The sequence below is a fragment of the Scomber scombrus genome, chromosome 7 (genome assembly GCF_963691925.1).
Source record: "Scomber scombrus chromosome 7, fScoSco1.1, whole genome shotgun sequence".
NCBI classification, from domain to species: domain Eukaryota; kingdom Metazoa; phylum Chordata; class Actinopteri; order Scombriformes; family Scombridae; genus Scomber; species Scomber scombrus.
In genome coordinates, this window is record NC_084976.1 from 14,669,141 (window position 1) to 14,689,732 (window position 20,592).

Here is a 20,592-nt window from a genome sequence, read left to right on the forward strand (position 1 = left end):
TGATGCATCTAAAACCACACAGCAATTTTGTTAATGTTTATTTAAAACTTTAATGTATCCAGTAACTGTCATATGCAAGAAGGGATTTCTAATAAAGCCTGTGTTACTTTTTGTCACTGTGGAGAAGCAATGACATCACTTTTCTTTTTTTTTAACCAAATGCTTTAAAATACAGCATTTCAGCATATGAACTAATACCACTTAAAGCAGTAGAATGTAAGAAATGTTTTTATATATAGCGTTTTATATAAAGAGTTCCAACCCCTGTAACAAATGGCACTAATCTTGCACCTTTTGCATCTTTTGAAGTAGCCTTACTTCCCCTAAAATGTAGGCGGAGGATGCCACAAGGGCGGGTTCTAAAAGTAATACAATCCAGGAAAAAACTGGGTTTGAGCTTATTTAATTCAAATTGAATTAAATTCAAATTGAATTAAATAAGCTGATAAGACATTGTGTATTTAATTCAATTTCACTGTGGCATTTTGTTTAGGACCAACATTTGTGACAACATGCCTAAACCAACAAATATACTAAAATGAACAGCAGCATACTTAGAGTTAAGCAGAAGTATAATGGCAGATATTTGAAAACCTTCTGTATATCTAAACTAGGGCTGTCAATCGATTAAAATATTTAATCACAATTAATCGCTTGATTGTCATGAGTTAACTATAATACTGTATAGATGATTCAGACGCCATTTGTTAATTTAGCCTGAGTAGTGTTGTGACTGGATGTTACCATTTTCCGAATTATACAAATAAAAATACAGTATTAGTTATAATAGTAATCGCACAATTTAAATTTTTTTCGAAATGTACTTTAAAAGGGATATTTTTCACGTTTCTAATATTCATATTAACATGGGAGTGGATACATATGCTGGCATTATGCAAATGTATGTGTATTATTATTGAAACAATCCAGCACAATTAAATACTGCATGCTGGAAAAATCTACTGTCATCATATCAGTTGGGGTCTAGCTACAGTCATTCACCTCTCTCTCTCTCTCTCTCTCTCTCTCTCTCTCTCTCTCTCTCTCTCTCTCTCTCACACACACACACACACACACACACACACACACACACACACACACACACACACACACACACACACACACACACACACACACACACAGAATTCAACTGAAGATCTCAAAATGCAATTCTCTTGCTCCATTTAGATCTGAATTATATAATCCCTAAATGAGAGCTACTTTATATCTGCAAGACAAAGACTGTTGTAAGCACAGCAGTGACATTTTCCTCTGGGATGTTATCTTTGTTCTGGCCTACATGAATTTAGATCCTGCCATTTTTGTTTTGGCTAATTGTACCCTTTTTAATTCACAACACATAAAACATGCCCCCATATACGTTTTTTTTAACTAGCCATTTGTCATGTTTCTCACTAAATATCACAGATTTAATTGCAAGCCCAATATGCTGCTGTGCAGAGCGAGAGAGGGCGTGCCCTGTTCATACCCCGAACTAAAGGCGGGGTGGTCATCGGGAGAGACGGGACAATTCCCGGTAGACCGGTGAAGTCATGAATACTCCGCAGACCAGTCGTTGCAAGCGAGTGTGCGGCCCTCCCTCTACTGTCATGAGCCGGTCAATATTCAGTCATGCAATGTACGCGGGTGACACTGATGCCGCAAGATACTGAGAAAACTACACAACTTATATGTCTATTCAATGTAATCCATGATGTATTTATACTGCTTTCCTGCTGTGCATTTCTCAATCATGGTCATTCTTGTGGTCCGGTTCTTTCTTATCACTTCCAATTTTGCAACTTAAATCAACTCCTATTTCAGTATTCTACAACTTCCATGGTTGTATATTTAAAAAATATAATTGTAATATATTATTTTCTTTGTTTGTTCTTAAAATGTGGAATGGAGCAGGCTCATCCAATGAATGCGATTTTCAAGTCGCAGTTCACATCTACTGCAGCGAATATTTTTCTGAAAGTGAGCACTACAGTATATAACTGCGACTTAAAAATCTCCAGTAATATGCTGTGTTTATTTGTGAATTTGTGAGGAATCTGCTGACGGAAGCGCAACACAGCTGGAGCTGTTCGGTAAGGAAAACAGTTAAATTGGAAACCAGTTGGGACATAACGCCGGGGCCGGGTCCGGTGGATTTCAAGGCCTCACTCTGCAGCTGTACCCGAAGAGAGCCTTATGCACTGTCTCTGATTCAGTTAAACTATTCAACGATGTATGAAATTTCAGCGGGTGCTTTCATCATTCAACAACTTTTCTCTATGGGGCATTAGTGAGTGTGCAGTCAGACTTATTTGAGTAAGCAAGAGTACAGACAGAGCTGAGACAGACAAGACACATTTTTGTTTGCTCGGATTAATATTTTCTGTTTAAAATATAAAGTCTGTGCTTGTGGGGGTTCCCAGTGGCACAAAAATAACACCATAGTAAATTAAGGATAATGTAACAGTTGTGGGTGCACGTGTGTGGCGGTGATGCTAGGCTGTCGTGGATGTCACTTCAATGTCATTTCAATCATGACCTTTACGGATTTCATGCATAGAACATTCCGTGTTCATTATCTGATGCTCCTTGATAACTGATGTCAATGTCAGTATTGCACACTGTACAGAACGCATGGTGGGGAAGTCTGGTTACACGGAGGCATGGCCATCTCTCCTAACTTTACAGAAACTTTTGAAGTACATGGATTCACTTTTTTTTAATTGGGCTGCTGAATGGTGCTCACTAAAATTATAGACCTGGGCAGGTGAAAGCAAGGGGGACGAATATGATGCTATGATTTGACGAACTCTTCTTCTTTTGCTTTTCGATAGGCTAGAAACCCATTGGCATACACTTGCTTACAGGGCAACCCGCGAAACTCACAGGGCATTGTCGACCTTTTAACATACTTTTAAAGTAACAAATCGTACCGGCGTACTCTGATGTCGAAGTGCGTGCCTAGTTCGCAAAGTGCATACTTGTTGGCAGGGCTCCGCGCACACACACACACACACACACACACACACTTACACACACACTAGTGGTCTGCCTTTGTTGAGCAGAAGGAGGTCTCTCTGTATCAGCTGCTTGGTCAGCGACTGGTATATGAAACTCGAAGTACTACTTAATGCAAATAACTTTGGTCCTGTGGATAGAACATCTGGCAGGGCTTTGGAGCTGATTGCTGTTCATAAGAACCTAATCTTTATCCATTTCTGCTTGTTATCCTAAACGTTACTGCTGTATCGCTTACTTATTTCCAAACTACAGATCAGGACAATGGTCAAACACAACGTGTGTGCATTAATCGCGCATTTAAAAAAAATAACGCAATTAAAATGAATTTGCGTTAACTTTGACAGCCCTAATTTAAAGATTAGGTTACAGTGGCAGAATTAGATCATTTTTCTTAATGGAAAGACAACAAAAGTGTAAACACTAAATGCACTAAATGATCATTGCGAGCATGATTAAGTTGATTAGCTGCTGTGGGTACAAATCCTCCCTCTTTGGAAAGTTGTCTTTTTTTCAGAGGTTTCCATAGACGTTGAGGTCAGCAGTGTTTATGTAATCATCACCATCATCAAGTTCCTGTGAGAGATTGAAGTGATTAGTGTCACATATGTTGATAGTGTCTGTGTACTGTATGCCATTTATGATTGTAAATACTTGGCAGTTTCCTAATACCTCTTTGTAATTGTAGGATTTTGGTTGACTGACGTCCATTAATAACAGCATCAACAACGAGAAGACAGAAAAAGAATGGCATTAGAAAAACCCAACTTTTGTTATATATGATGTCTATATTTTGCTAAGGTTCATGAGGAGTGAGCCAGATACCTCTTGGGGGATGGGAAGTGAGGCTTGGACACTTTCTGGTCAGCGCTGGATTTTGAACATGCATTATTGGGCCTGTGAGTTAAAATGTATGTCATTATGTTATTAAAAAAAAGATTATAAAAAAAGATTTAAAATTTTTTTTTTTCATTTTTTCCCTCTTTTAAAAAAAAATACACTTACATATGAACGAAATCCTGCCTGTCTGCTTTAGGCCTTCTGCAAAAGAGGTAAATTAGGACATAATGTAATCAAAATTATTCAAATATTAAAGCAAAACAATCACCTCCTGTATATTCATATAAAATAAAGAGAGAGAAATGTATGGGCGTACTCACACTAGGCAATCGTACCGTGCCCAAGCACGTTTGCCCCCTAAAATCCGGATTATTTGGCTAGTGTGAGTGCAAGTGTACCGTGCTTGAGTACGGTACACTTCCCTGGCACGGTACGGTTGGAAGAGGTGTGCTTGAGCACGGTACACTTGGTCACGAATGCGCACTAGGGATTAATATATTTCCCGAAACTATTTAAAATAACATTTTAAATCCCGGGAAAAGAAGCCCATTTTCCAGGGAATCGACGATTTTTAAAAGGCAACACTAGCTGAGCCCTGGTCATTTAGTGCAACACTAAATGCAACGTGGAGACATTATGTATGTATGGGTTCCCAATCCGACCATTTTTTGTGTATTATTTTATCATTATTAAGGCAAAAGAACTCAATTTATGTCCATCGACACTATAATGAATAAGTTAATATTAGTTTGCATCCAGCATGCTGCGTGGACTTCATTACATCTGCTGCACGGTTGCTATCACAATTATGAAATGCTAAGTTAATTGTCTGTGACTGTGACCTCATAAAAGTAATATTTTACAAATCTGCATTATATAAACAAAATTCGTTAAAGTAAGTCATTTGGCGACTTCTAAGTCATTAAACTAAGTCTTACTTTTACTCGAGTAAAGAGTTGAATCAGGACGTCTGCTTTTACTACAAGAGTCTTTTTTACACAAGTATCTAGTACTGCATACTACACAGGCATGACTCAGAAGAACAAGCTTGCACTTTTTAATCATAGTGCGTTGTGTTAATTGATCGGCTGTGTTGTGTTTTACCGGCGCACAGCACGCGAACACACACCTGTGCATGTTTTATGAGAGTAAACTGTCTATATGTTTTTGAGCAATGTGTCGGAGGCAACCGTGCTTGAGTACACTTGGGTTTGAGTAATGTGAGTGCGGGCCAGCGGGGTACGGAACAACTGGCCCTAGTGTGAGTGCGCCCAAGTAGTAGACCAAAGTCTAAATTTGAATTAACTGTAAAAACCAAAATGTCATTGACCTGTGACGTGAATTTGAAGAAACTTGTGAAACTTATCAGTGTAGGCAAGCATCAAAACTTCTTATGTCTTACCTCGAAAATCTGCTCCAAATAGATCTTCTGCGGGGGAGAAAAGAGAACAGAAACTATGCAAATGAGGTGGAGCATATAAATAAAAACACAGATCTTCTCCTTCCTTAAAACAAATGAAAAACACTTTTCTAAAAATTGCACTTCTGCACATAAATGCAAATCACAGTGGGGCCACAATTCTGTGGTGTGTGCAAAGCTGCTGTAAGAACAGTGTAGAATGAGTCACTAGAATTAGGCTACTGTACAGCATGTAGAGAGATAAAGAGATTAAAATGCTTCTTGCCTTCGATCAGTATGAGATGGTTTGGGGCCATCAGAACGAAACCTGAAAATGTCCCAGATAAAATTTGTTATTAAAGTTACCAGTTACTAAGATAACACTATTCTTACATTATTCAACTTTTCAGGATGAAAAAAGAAAAAATGACATTTTTCTCTTACCTGCGAGACATCCTGGAAAGCCGGTTCCACATGCTAAATGTGACAGAAAATAACTGAAATCACAAGATATCCATGAACAACAAACTGAATCTGATCTACAATATTTTTATACTTACGTGCCATCCTGACTTTGGAGCTCTGCGATGCGATTCCTTAAGCAGAGAAAACAAAAAGTAACCTTTAATTAAGAAGCACATACTGTACACAAACTTTAATGTGTTAAAAATGAATTGAGGTCGAGTTGTCTGATGTGCTCTGTCTCTCAGTTTGAGAAATAGCGGTATCATTTCTGTACCCAAATAAGGTACATTTGTCTGAAAAGTACCCGGTAAGGTACAGAAATGGTACTTAAGGTGGTAAATGTGGACCTTTGTTTTATTTCAAAGGTACAAAATCATTGCTGACAGAAAAAGGTACGAAAATGTTCTTTTAACAAACTTCAACTGGTACAAACTGGTTCATACCGCACTGCGTTCCTAGAAATGAAATGGCAGAGACCATGTTTTCTGGTTTGTCAGGCTTGTGACATATGAAATAATTCAATAATAACTGAACCAGGCAACAAAATTCAGGGGGAAGTAACTGGGCCTTAAGATTTCTTGATTTGACTCCAAGGCTGGATTAATACCCCCAGGGGCCCCGGGGTACTGACACTCATGGACCCCCCACACCGTCTCGCTGCACAAATCCCATCCACCTGATGTTACCCATCCTGGCCATTCAAATTACTTTGAGCTTCAAGCATAGCTGACATGTCAAATCACACATCTGTTGGTCAAAAGTTGAATAAGTAGTTCAGCTGAGCTGGGAGCAGGTCTGCCTTTACAGCTCAATAAACCAAGTGTTGAAATATTCACTCATAAATTACAAGACAATGATGCAGTGGATTAAATCATCTCAAGGCAGTGTATGGCTCATGTATTGTAATATCAGTGTTCACCGAAAGCCACCTTACTGCAAATACGACTTTTTTCACGGAACTTTAAACAGCAGTTTTTGTTTTTTTATTGCAGCCATTTCTTTCTCTTCCTCTTTTTTCTCTTTTTTGACTTCCCCACTGGGCTTTTGATTAGAACCAGCACTGCACATTTCCACGAAGTGATACATTTTCCCACACACCAGAGGATACAAACTAACTACAGTGCATTGTGACAGGCTGACCAATCGTCACTTTCCCAGCCATTTAAATTTGCAATTCTCTACAGGGACTTGTTTTTCTGTATTTATTAATTTTATACATTGATTAGACGTGGGTCCGAGGTGAGCAACAAGACATTGTCTTACTCAAACAACACTTGCACAACAATATTGGCAGCATGTTACGTTGTGTTGCATTATTTCAGAGTTTGTCTGGGATAAGACAAAAAAACTTGTAGAGCTTGGCTAGAAGCGTATCACTAGCTGTTGTCCTGAGGTCTCTGTCTTTTAACCCACTAAAACTGTTTCTCCTATCAGTGTTGCAATGTCTACGTCTATGTATTGGTAAGTTAAAGGGCCAAAACTGTTTATATCCTTAACAGGCAGGCATGATAATGTTGATTTTGTGTGTATGGTACTTGTTTGTCAACACAGTCAGAAGAACTCAGTGACTATGAGTGAGTCTCCAAGGAAAAGGAAGGTTGCAGATATAAGCATTTTTATGAAACAGACGTTAAGACAAGTGAGTCTCATAAACTGTCAACATTGCTTTGGATGATTTCATTATCACATTGCATTGGCAAAGAGGAATATAATGTCTTTGCAGTTAAAGGCAATTCTGCGCATAATATTAACCACATGCTACTGGTTAATTTACACTCATTCTTTTCTTTCTCTGTATTTGCATTACTCATCCTAATTACAAAACTGCGGAACAGAACAGCAGAACTTTCACTTAGTGTGCCTGTACCTATGTACGCATCTTAACTTGTCAATCATATTCATTTTAATCATGTGAGTCACAAATCCATTTCCAATGTGTAAACTTATTTCTCTGTCCTAAGATGGGACAGTGTTGCAGAGACTGTTACAAAGCAAATAATGCCAATAATAATTTAAATTATATCAGACATTGAAAGCTACATTTTGACATTTTATTGCTACTGAATACTTTAATCTTGCTAAATACCACTGAATTTTTTGCACTGAAATGTTTGACTTTGAAAACCACCTTTCTGAATTTATGTGGCCTGAATTTCACTTTGTGAGATTCTCAATAGCCACTTTCAAATTGTTCAATTTCAAAAACCTTATTTCCAGAATATATTTTAGAGTTCACAAATACGGATAGAACATTCACCTCCTTAATATTCAAAAGCTACATTCAAGTTGTTTAATTAGCTCCAATCAGATTGAAACAATTTCAAATCTGAACATAAGGGATAGATGGCAGGTGATAATCTGAATTTGAGAACCCTAATAAAAACTGCGATGTACTTGAACATGACTATTGAGACGAAGTGAAAATTGCAGACAAAAAGCTACAAAAATGTAGCAATTGTCAAAGACCTCGTACCTTGCTAGGGTACTGCTGGAGCAACAAAGCACCCTTTTAGGTACATTCTTGTACTTTGATTTCTTAGTGTGTATAACAGTGAAATGAAATGACTCACTTGTATTTTTTCACCATGAAAATACAGAGGCCTCCAACGATCATAGCAGTGCCTATCCCCACTACTGCTGGAATGATGATGTGGTTATAGTTTTCTGTACCTACAAATTGATAACATTCATAAATAAGAAATTCATCCTTAATTGCACAAAAAGAGCTGAGACAACATCCAGTAAGTGCTTTAAAATAATGGATATTCAAAACAATGCAGGTAATGTTAGTATGAGATAATATGTTGATATTATGATGAGCTACACTGAAGCTGATATCAATGTCTTCAGTGTCATGCTTATTAGGTAAATAAGTTAGTAAGAAATAAACTTTGTCATCATGGACCGATATTACCTTCAATATGACCACCACAAGTTTAAAAGGTTCACAAAACATTTTCTACTAAATAAATGAACAAATGACATCTCACGTTTTACATAAAGCGTAAGTTTTTCAGTGGATTTCCCCCCTCCAAAAAATCCAGCAGTGCAGGTGATGCCTGTGTGGTCATCCTTCTCCTCAGGGATGAAAGTCAGAGTGGACTGAGCCTCCCAGGTACCTTGATGAATTTCTCTGTGAACCTCAAGGATCTCCTCTGCAGTGCCTCTACTCCATGTGAGTTGAGGTATATGGGAGGGGCAGGTATGGCGGACTAAACAGGTGATGGTGTAGGGATGACCTTGAATGGCTGTCTTTGGTGGAATCAGAGTTGGTTTTGGAGGTTCAGCTGTAAATGAAATAAAAGGACAAGTCAGAGATAAAGAAAAGGGCACATTGTTGTTACATAGAAAACTGGTATAGATTTATGAATTGTTGGAAAGTTGGTGACATACTGATCATTTTAAAGTTGACACAATCCTCAACAAAGGAGAACTTGTCAATTTTGGATGTTTCAGTCCCTGTTGTTACCAATTCAACCCGAAAACAGTAAGGGCCATTGTCATGATCTTTAATTTCCTTTATTTCCAATGTGCAGTTGCCCTGGCCCAAATTTCCCAACAACTTTGTGCGGCCGCGAAAGGTTTCCAAGATCGTCGTCTGATCATCATGATAGATGCGTTGTTCTCGGTTTGTTGAACGATGCCAGATCCCCCTGAGTCTGGAGTGGGGCAGCTCATCTTGAGCATGGGTAAATGAACAGGGTATCACGGCACAGGATGTAACAAGGGCATCAAGGTTTTTGGCAACAGAGGCCTTCCACTCTCCAGTAAACACAGGGCTGCTAATAGCTGAAAGAGAGTAACCGAAGATGCAAAGATACAAATGACTTCTGGTAGTTTAACTGGGATGTATACAGGAAGGAGATTTGAAACAAAGGGACAACTAATCATCTTACCTGCCAAAAGCAGACAGAGCATCATCATCTTTCTGTCGTTCTCCATACTTCTCTGCCTTGTTACTGGTGTATTGTACTGCGGGACATTTAAGTGACAAAACAAACAAAATATAACACACAGTGAATTTATTTTATAGTTTTCACAGTAATATTAGTGTATTCTCAACAGTTTTTTGCTGCAAAAGCTGTGCACAGTATGTTACTGTAGATATAAATACAATAATACTTAACGACCACGAAAAACATCACAAGCCTCCATCTTCAAATGAAAAGCGGGCCATCTTCCTGTCAATTATCTCTCTTTATTGGTGTCTAGTTTTATTATTGTACTGTATTATTATGACTATGGTTCAAATTTAATGATAAATTCTCTTTTTTCTGCAGTTATGTGTTGTGTAAAATGTCCCTCTTATGATTTTTCATCACCTGTTAAATAACAGTATTTTATTGTAATAATTACACTCATATATTTTAGGTTATACTGTAGCACTGTAAAATAAGTTACAGTAACATTTCCAGCACGGTATATTACTGTACTTAATTTTACAGTATGCTAAAAACTATTGTCGTTGGTTTTACAGCAATTTTACTGTAGTATGAAATACAGCAACTACTGGATAATTGTTGCCAGCAATTAACTTTTAACTTCACAATAAACATTTTACGATTGCATAAAGTTACCATATGCATCATACTTCTGAAACTACACATATTTAACAGTGATACATAAACTATTTAAAAATCCTCATCTGAAATATTTCACGTGATTTTGTGAAAGGTGAATTGTGTGGATTGCCTGCATTCTCTTTTCTATTCATTCTAACCAATCAGTCTCACACACTTTAAAGGAATAAACCTAATCAGTCAAACAAACAACAATGATCAATAAAATATGGTGGGCCTATATATCAAACCCAAATATCCAGAATTGCTTAACTGATTCAGAATACAAGAAAATGTACCGAACCAACATTTATTGTATAACGTAGTGTTAGCAGAATCTTACCTGATGAAGCTGCTGTCTGGCTGATCAGCTGTTTGTACGGACTAAAAATACGTCCTTCTGAATGATGGGATGCTGTGTGCTTTTCTAGATTTGACAAAAATATAGTATAGTATATAGTATACACTACCAGTATATACTAAGAGGGAGGTCTATAACTGTATTATGCAGATAGAGACAAACCCCTGCCTCCTACACACAGATTTTAGAGCCACTGCCTGTACAGGAAACCACAGTAGCTTCTCCTCTTCCCTCGTGACACAATAAAAGATTTTTTTAAGTGTGCATTTGTTTGCCTGCAGTGTTGTCTGAAGCCTCTACAGTTCATGTGTTCATGAATTGAACTCCAGGATAGCAAAATCAGGTAGGATTCTGAAAACATCACATTGTAAATATTACAAGAGTAAATGTAATCTGTTAAACATCATTTTTGGCTGATGGGGGTTGGGTGTCTGGTGTAATACTGTGCTCTGAGAGGCTACAGGTAGAAATTCTGAATATTTTCAGTGTCATAAAACTTGACCAGATTTTTTCCCCCACTTATCACCTCTGTGGGGGACAGGGAAAAGGAAAGAAAAGTTCCAATGTAAAATGAAACATTGATTTATATGCTTGACGATCTATTGGTTTTGTACTCAGAGTAACAATACATAAGAATCATATCATATTTTATGGGTATATATTGTGAAGAAAACCCTGAATTAACTGTCCATCTGCTGTATAAAAACAATATCGCCTATACTGAACATAACGTTAGAATTACATTCTCAAAGGTCTGACTGTCACACAGGTTGTGTATTGAACAAGGACAATGGAGTTGTACACCACCTGAATGCATGTGGACATGTGGAATGCCCTTGAGTTAAATTGGGCCATGACTTAAATTTTACTGATTCACTGTTAATAGACTGTGTTGTTAATTTGATGATATATTGTGCAGACTCAAAGCTTTAATTTGATCATCAAAGTTATTTTACATGATTGATTGATTGATTGACTGTATTGCAATATTATTCAATAAACTACCTATTGACAGAAAAGGTATAGGAAAATGTTAGAAATGTAGAGTGTTGGTAATTCACATTCATATAATTAATATTTTCACTTTTGATTATTTTATATCAATATATCAATAATATAGTATATACACAATATACTTGTGATATAAATCCGATTCTCTTTCAAGATGTTTCACTTTTGCGACTTAATTGTAATTTGTATTTTCACTTAATTTTAATTATTGTCATTTAAACATTACACAGCGTATTATACCAGTAACAAGGCAGAGAAGAATGGAGAACGACAGAAAGATGATGATGCTCTGTCTGCTTTTGGCAGGTAAGATGATTAGTTGTCCCTTTGTTTCAAATCTCCTTCCTGTATACATCCCAGTTAAACTACCAGAAGTCATTTGTATCTTTGCATCTTCTGTTACTCTCTTTCAGCTATTAGCAGCCGTGTGTTTACTGGAGAGTGGAAGGCCACTGTTGCCAAAAACCTTGATGCTCTGGTTACATCCTGTGCCGTGATACCCTGTTCATTTACCCATGCTCAAGATGAGCTGCCCCACTCCAGACTCAGGGGGATCTGGCATCGTTCAACATACCGAGATCAATGCGTCTATCACGATGACAAGACAAAGATCTTGGAAAACTTTCGCGGCCGCACAAAGTTGTTGGGAAATTTGGGCCAAGGCAACTGCACATTGGAAATGATTGAAATTAGAGATCATGACAATGGCCCTTACTGTTTTCGGATTGAATTGGTAACAACAGGGACTGAAACATCCAAAATTGACAAGATCTCCTTTGTTGAGGATTGTGTCAACTTTAAAATGATCAGTATGTCACCAACTTTCCAACAATTCATAAATCTATACCAGTTTTCTATGTAACAACAATGTGCCCTTTTCTTTATCTCTGACTTGTCCTTTTATTTCATTTACAGCTGAACCTCCAAAACCAACTCTGATTCCACCAAAGACAGCCATTCAAGGTCATCCCTACACCATCACCTGTTTAGTCCGCCATACCTGCCCCTCCCATATACCTCAACTCACATGGAGTAGAGGCACTGCAGAGGAGATCCTTGAGGTTCACAGAGAAATTCATCAAGGTACCTGGGAGGCTCAGTCCACTCTGACTTTCATCCCTGAGGAGAAGGATGACCACACAGACATCACCTGCACTGCTGGATTTTTTGGAGGGAGGAAATCCACTGAAAAACTTACGCTTTATGTAAAACGTGAGATTCCATTTGTTCATTTATCTAGTATGAAATGTTTTGTGATCCTTTTAAACATGATGAAAAAGTCATGCTTTTATTTATTACATGAACAGACATTCATTTGCTTAATAAGCATGACACGGAAAACATTGATATCAGCTTCAGTGTAGCTCATCAAAATATCAACATATAGGGCCCTATTTTAACGATCTAAAGCGCATGGCGTGAAGCGCGTGGCGCAACTGCCTTTGGAGCATATCCAAATCCACTTTTGCTATTTTAACGGCGGAAAAATGGTCACTGAGCCAGGCTCATGATCTAAAAGGGTCGGTCCCCTCATTAATCATAGGTGTGTTTTGGGCGTAACACGCAGTAAACTAATCAGAGTGTCATCTCCCATTCCCTTTAATATCCAGGCGCGCTGTCACCTTGGCGGATTGTTAGTTTGATGGCGGATTTACCAGGATCGGTCACATGGCTACATTGACAGTTTCATTGATCATTACTGCGATTGGCTGATTCTGATACATAGTGGCACGTCATTGTGACTTTTTAAAAATATGTTGATATACATCATAATACGAATTCACATTGTGGTCCTTTTATTTGTGATGTTTTGCATGTTTGTGTGCTGCTGCACGCCCGTGTGTGCGTAACAGGCACAGTGTCTGCGCGCTGCGCATATTGGACTCTTGATAATGCGCCCTTTAATAACAGTGACATATGCGCTAGTGACTTTAGACCAGTTTTTTTGGTCAGTAGCGCAATCGCTTTCCTCTGCCTCAAAATAGCAACGCACCAACAATGCGCCTGACCACATCTCATTTTGAGATGGGGCCCATAATCTCATACTAACATTACTTGTATTGTTTAGAATATCCATTATTTTAAAGCACTAACTGGATGTTTTCTCAGCTCTTTTTTTGCAATTAGGGATGGATTTCTTATTTATAAATTGTATCTATTTGCAGGTACCGAAAACTATAACCACATCATCATTCCTGCAGTAGTGGGGATCGGCACCGCTGTCATCTTCGCAGGCCTCTGTATTTTCATGGTGAAAAAATACAAGTGAGTGATTTCATTTCACTGACATACACTGATAGACACAGCACATCAGATCAGCAATAACATCTCTCCTCTCATCTCCTGTTTCATTTTTAACGCATTAAAGTTTGTGAAGTTTGTATAGAGTATCTGCTCCTCAATAAAAGAGACTTTCATTCTATTTGCTGAAGGAATCGCATTGCAGAGCTCCAAAATCAGGACGGAACGTAAGTACAGAAATGTTGTAGATCAGTTTCAATGTTTGTTGCATCACTATTATGCGTTTCCAATTCTTCCACAGTATTTTAAGAATAATAACTATTTTAATTTTTGGTCACATTTAGCATGTGGAACCGGCTTTCCAGACTGTCTCGGAGGTGAGAAAAACGTGCTTTTGATTTTGGGGAGTTAATTACTGCAGAAAGATCAATAAGGAAATGTACCTATTTTAGTTAATGTAAGTTGGCCATTCTTACTCAAGGAGAGAGGCAGTGTTAGGGGTGTTTTTATGTTCACAGATATTTTAGCACCTAGTACTGTGTTGTTCCAACCGCAAACTTTCACATCACATCGCATCAGTGATCTGAAAAGTTTATTAGGGCCCGAGCGGCGACTGCAAGTCGCCTGGCGAAAGCCCTATTGAAATTGTAATGTTTAATATTATTATTATTATTATTATTATTATTATTATTATTATTATTATTATTATTATTATTATTATTATTATTCTTCCGACATTTCGTACCCCAATTTCGCCCCTTTCCCAAATGCGAAAATGCTTATACTTTTGCACGGACGTCCGGCCTCATCCGAAATTCGATATTTTTGGGTGGTCGCACATGGTTGACGCAGAATGGCGGAATAGCGCCCCCTACAAAGTCCAAAAATGCCCATAGGGAATTTTGCTAACTTTGTCCTATGCTCACAAAATTCGGTACACATATGTATTATACCCACATATGCAAAAAAGCCTCTTGACCTCATGACCTCAACCCAACAGGAAGTCGGCCATTTTGGTTTTGATTTCTCCCGCCTCAAATTAACTCCTCCCACAGCGTTCGCCCGATCAAGTTCAAATTAGGTACGCAACATCTCCAGACCTAGCTGAGCTTAAGTTGTGCTCTGCGCATCCGTAGGTCAAAGGGCGTGTCTGCCAGGGCTCAACTAACTTTGGCGTGCTCGCCATGTACATACGAGTGGCTCTCACGCCCACATACTTCATCCAATCAGCTTCAAACTTGCTGGACATGATGATGGCTCGGCCCTGAACGTCCCGATATATTAACTTCCCACGTAACTCATAGCGCCCCCCGGTGGTAACAGGAAGTGAACTTAAATTCATGAAAAATACATAGTTGACCCCATCAACTTCATTCAGAACCAGTTGGTGAAGCTACATTATGAAGACTGTGAAGCTACGAGTAATGGCGTCCGTGTGGCGACGCGGCGACCATCAATTCCTCGCCATGAAAATACGTTTGGCTTTTTGATGGCTTTATTGAACTCGTATCATCATGAAAATTGGTACACAGGTCCAGGGTGCCGACCTCAACGTCTCCATTCGCTCATAGGCGATCTCACTCGTGTCGCCCCCTAGTGGAAACAGGAAGTGCCATATTTTACATCATCATTGTGCGATTTCCACAAAACTTCACATGTGTAATCACTGTCCCACCCTGAACGCAACCGCTTGTGTTTTGTTACACTCTACTGCCCCCTGGTGGATGAACAATCAACCTCTCATAACTCCTTCATGCTTTGTCCAATTCACTCCAAACTTCACCTGACTGATGAGTGGCCGCCCTGAACACACCAGACCACACCAGACCATATGTGTAACTACCTGTGACTGCCCCTACTGGATGAACGAAACATTGCATTTTTGGCCTCCTTCCAGGTTTTTTCTCACTTTCTGCTTCATGCTACAGCCCCGCCATGCCTCAGGCCCCGCGTGGCATGGGTGAGCGAGGACCCGCCATCGCCGCTTGCGGCTTTAATTCTTTTTGTTTTTGATAAGCTTCTATTTACATATCAGATATCATCAAGTTGTTTTTTGTTCTCTTTTTTCTATGCTAGAATGAAATGGCAAGGCTAAATATGAGAAGTGAAACACTGAATTTCACTGCTGTAGGTGAGAATTTTCTTTTATTAATTGTGTACAATTCACACTTTAACCACATTAAACTGAAATATACATTGTTAATAAGAAATATTAAAAGTTGCATTAATACTTTTTTGGCCAAAATAAGGAAAAAGAAATCAAAGACAAGCTGGTCAATACTCTTAGCTGGTCACTGCTTACACAAATGAGGAGCTGAGGACAAAAACTATGAGTTAAAAAGAGATTTTTTTTGTTTTCTTTTTCAGTTATGCTGAAAATAATCCACTTCACAATAGTGTTGATATCAGAATTAGAAACTCAGAATGCTGTAGCGAAAAATATAGCATGACAAAAACATGAGTATGAGAATAAATAAATAAATAAATAAAAAGTTATTGATTCATTCATATTTGAATGTCAAAACTGATTTTATAATTTTTATTCTTTCAGATAATCAAAGCAAAGGCAATGGACACACTTCTGAAATGCTCAAATCCTACCTGCAGCCTACAGTTTGTTTCTTTGTTTTTCAGCTGACATTAAACTAAGAGGCAAATCATTTTTGACTAACTTGCTTTTGTATTATTCATAAATCAGTTTTAGAGAAATGCCATTATCTTAATAGCAGCTTAATAAGAAAAAACACAAGACTACAAAATATGTAATTATCTTAACACAGCTTGAATATTTTTTCCGCACAATTTTCCTGAAAATCAACTTTTTGTAGTTGCAAATGATCTCTCCTTAGCAATGACATTGATTTGTTAAGTCAACACACAAGCTCAGTATTCATGAGGAGAAAATACATGTTTTAGTTGTTAAGGTCATACCAGGAAAATTACAGGATGCTCTGTCTTGTGTCTTTGTGATTTTCACTGAACCTTCATAAACCTTGACCTTACATTGAAAAACCCTTTAAATCTCCAAGTGACTAAATCAAATTAAAATATGTTGTCAACCTGTTTTTCATCTAATAATAACAACCTCCTGTTTCAGTTTTGTAAACCTTGATCTTTTTACATTAAATCTTGGATTGTATTCTTTCTGTAGTGGTTGTCTCATCATTGCTTCGTTGTAATGCCTTTGTCATCCGTGTGTGTGTGTGTGTGTGTGTTGTTACACCCAAGTTAAATGAAAATTTCCCAGCTGCACATGTTTGCTGTATTAGTTAATATTTATATTAGCTCATAGTCCCCATATTAGTCAATTTCTGCTCAGAAAGCAGTGGTGCAAGACAAACTGTTGTTTGCACTGCAAAAATTCCCCTAAAAGAAAGTATACAACATATTCTATATAACATTGCACATGGCACATCTTTAGGTCATACATCTGTGTTTTTCTTTGCAGGTTATGATCTCTGAGAGGAAGATTTAGATCTTTTCATCATTTATAACTCAATGAGCTCAACACCACTTTAGGGAGGATACTGACAGTGTAACATTGCTTTCTAGTAGTTTCTTTCATCATGGTTTCAAATATCCTGGCAGCTGTGGCAGTATCATTTTATGTTTATCCTCAGATCTCTTGAGGCATTTAGAATAAAATGCCTTCATTAGTCATTGTACAGTTATGCAATTAAATGCAGTGTAACTCCTCAGTGGTACAAACAAGATAAACAATGATAAGAATAAAAAAATCACATTTGCAGCGCAATCAACATATAAATAAACATACGCATAAGTTTGAAAACAAGTGTAATATAGGATGTGGGTAATTAAATAGCCTGTCTTTGTGTTGCACTAACAAGAGTCATCACTATTACACTTTCCCAGAAATTGTACAGCTGTTATTGCACAGTCCTAGGATATTATTGTAGCCTCAGAGTCGGAGTCTCGTGGTAACAGAACATTCATACATATTACTTTCAGATGTAGTGAATATAATTTAGCTATTCTTGTTTTTAGTACACTGCAACAGCATAGAGACAATAACTACATATTCACAAAGGGCACTTTTGTTATAAAGAGATGTTTGAATTCTTTGATTGTGTGTGTGTGTGTGTGTGTGTGTGTGTGTGTGTGTGTGTGTGTGTGTGTGTGTGTGTGTGTGTGTGTGTGTGTGTGTGTGTGTGTGTGTGTGTGTGTGTGTGTGTGTGTGTGTGTGATTGGGTGGAGTTTGTGAGTGAATGACTGACTGGCTGGTTAATATAAACAACTGATTGTAATATCCATTAATCAGCAGTGATTAAACTCTATTGTTACTACTGTGTCATTCAGAAAGACCTGATTAATTGTTCCTTTGATGACAGACAGTCAGGCCCTCCATCTGTCCAGTAGAAGTCTCTTTAAAATGCCAGAGCTTGACCATCTCTCATTCAATATTAAACCAGAGACGAGAAGGGACATCACTCGGACCAGTCTTGGTAACCAGATAACTCTTTAAGAATGTGTGGATTTTTCAGTTTAACATGTTTGGGTTTTTTTTGGTTAATTACATTCATCTGTTTTCTTGTTTTAATTCACAGATTTTCTCATTATATCCTTTCATGGGTAACTCGGCATCCACCGGCTTCATCATTCCTACTGCTAAGAAATTTTCCTGGGGATGCCTGAAAGAGGACAGAATCAAGCTTGAGGACTTGTTGACACAGTACGAAGAGGATTTATGGAGTGTTAAAGAAAAGAAAAGCTTCTCTGTGAAAAAGGTCCACCTCACTCGCAGCATCCGTTACGCTGACCTAACTATCCAAGACAGTGACAGTCCTTCTCCAAACATGGGTGAAATGCTGAACCCTGCTTTCGTTGGAGATCAGGGTCCGTGAACTGCTGAACTCCATATGGACAATTAACCCTACGCAACAACTCAGCGAGAAGACCCTCGAAGATGTAATGTTCCAAAGAGCAACCCTTGTGATACTCCTGCAACATCAGAGGTGCAACATGGAGGTCTTCTGTTAAAACATCATTATCATCTCTCTCACCGCAAAACTGTAGGTGAGAATACATGAACAGGAAGTGAAGTCTCAATTTAAACTGTGAGAATGAAGCCTGAAGTACAGATGGTATCATTTTGTTTTTTGTGACATGCAGTGTGAAGACAATTTCTATTTTGTCAAATTGGTGTCAAGGGTAATCAGTGTTAATATATTAATAGTACATGCAGGGCACATGAGATGTCCTGTGACTTTGTGAGCTGTAAGCATCAACTGAGTGAAGACAATCCTGCAGGACACCTACATCAGTGATAAACACATACCAGTGCAAGGTACCAGTGCAAGGTATGGTAAATGTCATTAACTTGATAGAAAAAGTTCTCATTAACTGAACTTCACAGTGTGCAATACTCAAGGAGGATTGCTTTTTACGTTGACATCTCAATGATTTTACATATCTCTGCTTTAAACTTTGATCTTATATTATATCTTGCATTATTATACCTTACATTTATACAAACCTGTTGTACAAATACATTCAACCTTCCAGCTGACACTGTGTTCAAGTGAGTTTTTAGGCTCTCTGTATCATAAAATGTGATGGCTTGGATTATTAGTCAGTGGACATGAACTGAAAGAGGTCTAAGTTTCATTAAAGTGGAAACAAAAATAAAACTAAAAAAAACTGGAGAAGTTATGATTTCTAAAATTAATCAAAATTGTGTAGCATTCAGTCAAAGAGGGAATTGGGAGCAGCAGGCTGTGTGATATCGCAGCCAACGCTAATTGTATTAAAAAATAATATCATAGGGACAGTTTGGCACTTTTTCCTCCCTTTTTTTGTATTGGTGTAAAACACTGAATGTCGAAGTCAGTTCTCATTACCTGCTGTTAAATTTCCATTCACCCCACCTCTGCTTCATTCTGCCAGTCAGCCACACCCACTTCATCAGCCAACTTTTTTCACTTTTTCACTGCAATTAATCTGTAATCAAGCCACCGTTTAAGCCTGTCCTGCTCACTCACACATTGCCCCTGATGCAAGACTCTTCAGTACACATTTTTGGACAAATCTCCCGTTGCCGACTGTGCCTGCCACTGACCTTCCTGCCTCGTCTCTGCCCCAGTAAACACCTCAGCCTTCTGCCCTGACCACGAGTTCAGCTGCTACACCTCCTGGTGTCTGTCTGGCTATCCCTGTGGATGCCTGGTGTTCTCTTGCCTCGAGTACGAACTGTCATTACCAACACTACTAGTGGTGTTTTTTTGCTGCTATTGGGTTACATTGAATACTGAAAAAACAAAGCTTGGTTGAGAGCACAGTATATATATGGTATTGTAAAGTCATTTTAGTTAATGTGTTAACATGGATGGTTTGTCTAAAGTCATTTTGGGTGAGGCACTAGGAAAACAAGAAGCCACCTTGACTCTTGGCAGGCTGGAGATCAGCCTCTATGGAGCGAGAAGATTAAAGTGGTTGTGTGTAAGATATACCATTGTATGCAAAAGTCTTACAATATCATAAAAACAGGAAATGTTTGTGTTCTGGCAAATGTCTGAAATGTGTATGAGATGTGCGATGGATTTCCTGGGCTTCTTGCAATAAAACACTTCAATTTTACAAGTCTGATTTTTAACCCTCTGAGACATGACATAGATTGGTGTTTTCCAGCAGGATGGAAAGAGTTAAAGTACGATCATGACTGCATCCTAGCTTGGGCAATA

At 38.2% G+C, this 20,592-nt stretch overlaps 2 protein-coding genes across 4 annotated transcripts; one reads left to right on the forward strand and one right to left on the reverse strand.

The window, feature by feature from the left end:
* Positions 1-582: 582 nt before the first annotated feature.
* LOC133983788 (myelin-associated glycoprotein) lies at positions 583-10,719 on the reverse strand. The gene is made up of 13 exons (XM_062422982.1): positions 10,625-10,719; positions 9,619-9,694; positions 9,116-9,511; positions 8,713-9,009; positions 8,293-8,392; positions 5,818-5,853; positions 5,702-5,734; positions 5,544-5,585; positions 5,261-5,287; positions 4,024-4,059; positions 3,844-3,915; positions 3,691-3,718; positions 583-3,594 (listed from the first exon to the last, which is right to left on the reverse strand). Exons 2-13 carry the CDS (start codon positions 9,662-9,664, stop codon positions 3,532-3,534), a joined length of 1,176 nt encoding a protein of 391 aa, XP_062278966.1. The 5' UTR covers positions 9,665-9,694; positions 10,625-10,719; the 3' UTR covers positions 583-3,531.
* A 172-nt stretch (positions 10,720-10,891) lies between these two features.
* On the forward strand, positions 10,892-17,033 carry LOC133983792 (myelin-associated glycoprotein-like). 3 transcript variants are annotated; one of them, XM_062422987.1, is made up of 9 exons: positions 10,892-10,985; positions 11,884-11,959; positions 12,067-12,462; positions 12,569-12,865; positions 13,819-13,918; positions 14,086-14,121; positions 14,239-14,271; positions 15,971-16,025; positions 16,446-17,033. In XM_062422987.1, exons 2-8 carry the CDS (start codon positions 11,914-11,916, stop codon positions 15,987-15,989), a joined length of 927 nt encoding a protein of 308 aa, XP_062278971.1. In that variant the 5' UTR covers positions 10,892-10,985; positions 11,884-11,913; the 3' UTR covers positions 15,990-16,025; positions 16,446-17,033. The 3 variants fall into 3 exon arrangements, with proteins under 3 accessions (XP_062278971.1, XP_062278972.1, XP_062278973.1); XM_062422988.1 differs by having other exon boundaries at positions 15,971-16,021; XM_062422989.1 differs by lacking the exon at positions 15,971-16,025.
* The last annotated feature ends 3,559 nt before the right edge of the window (positions 17,034-20,592 follow it).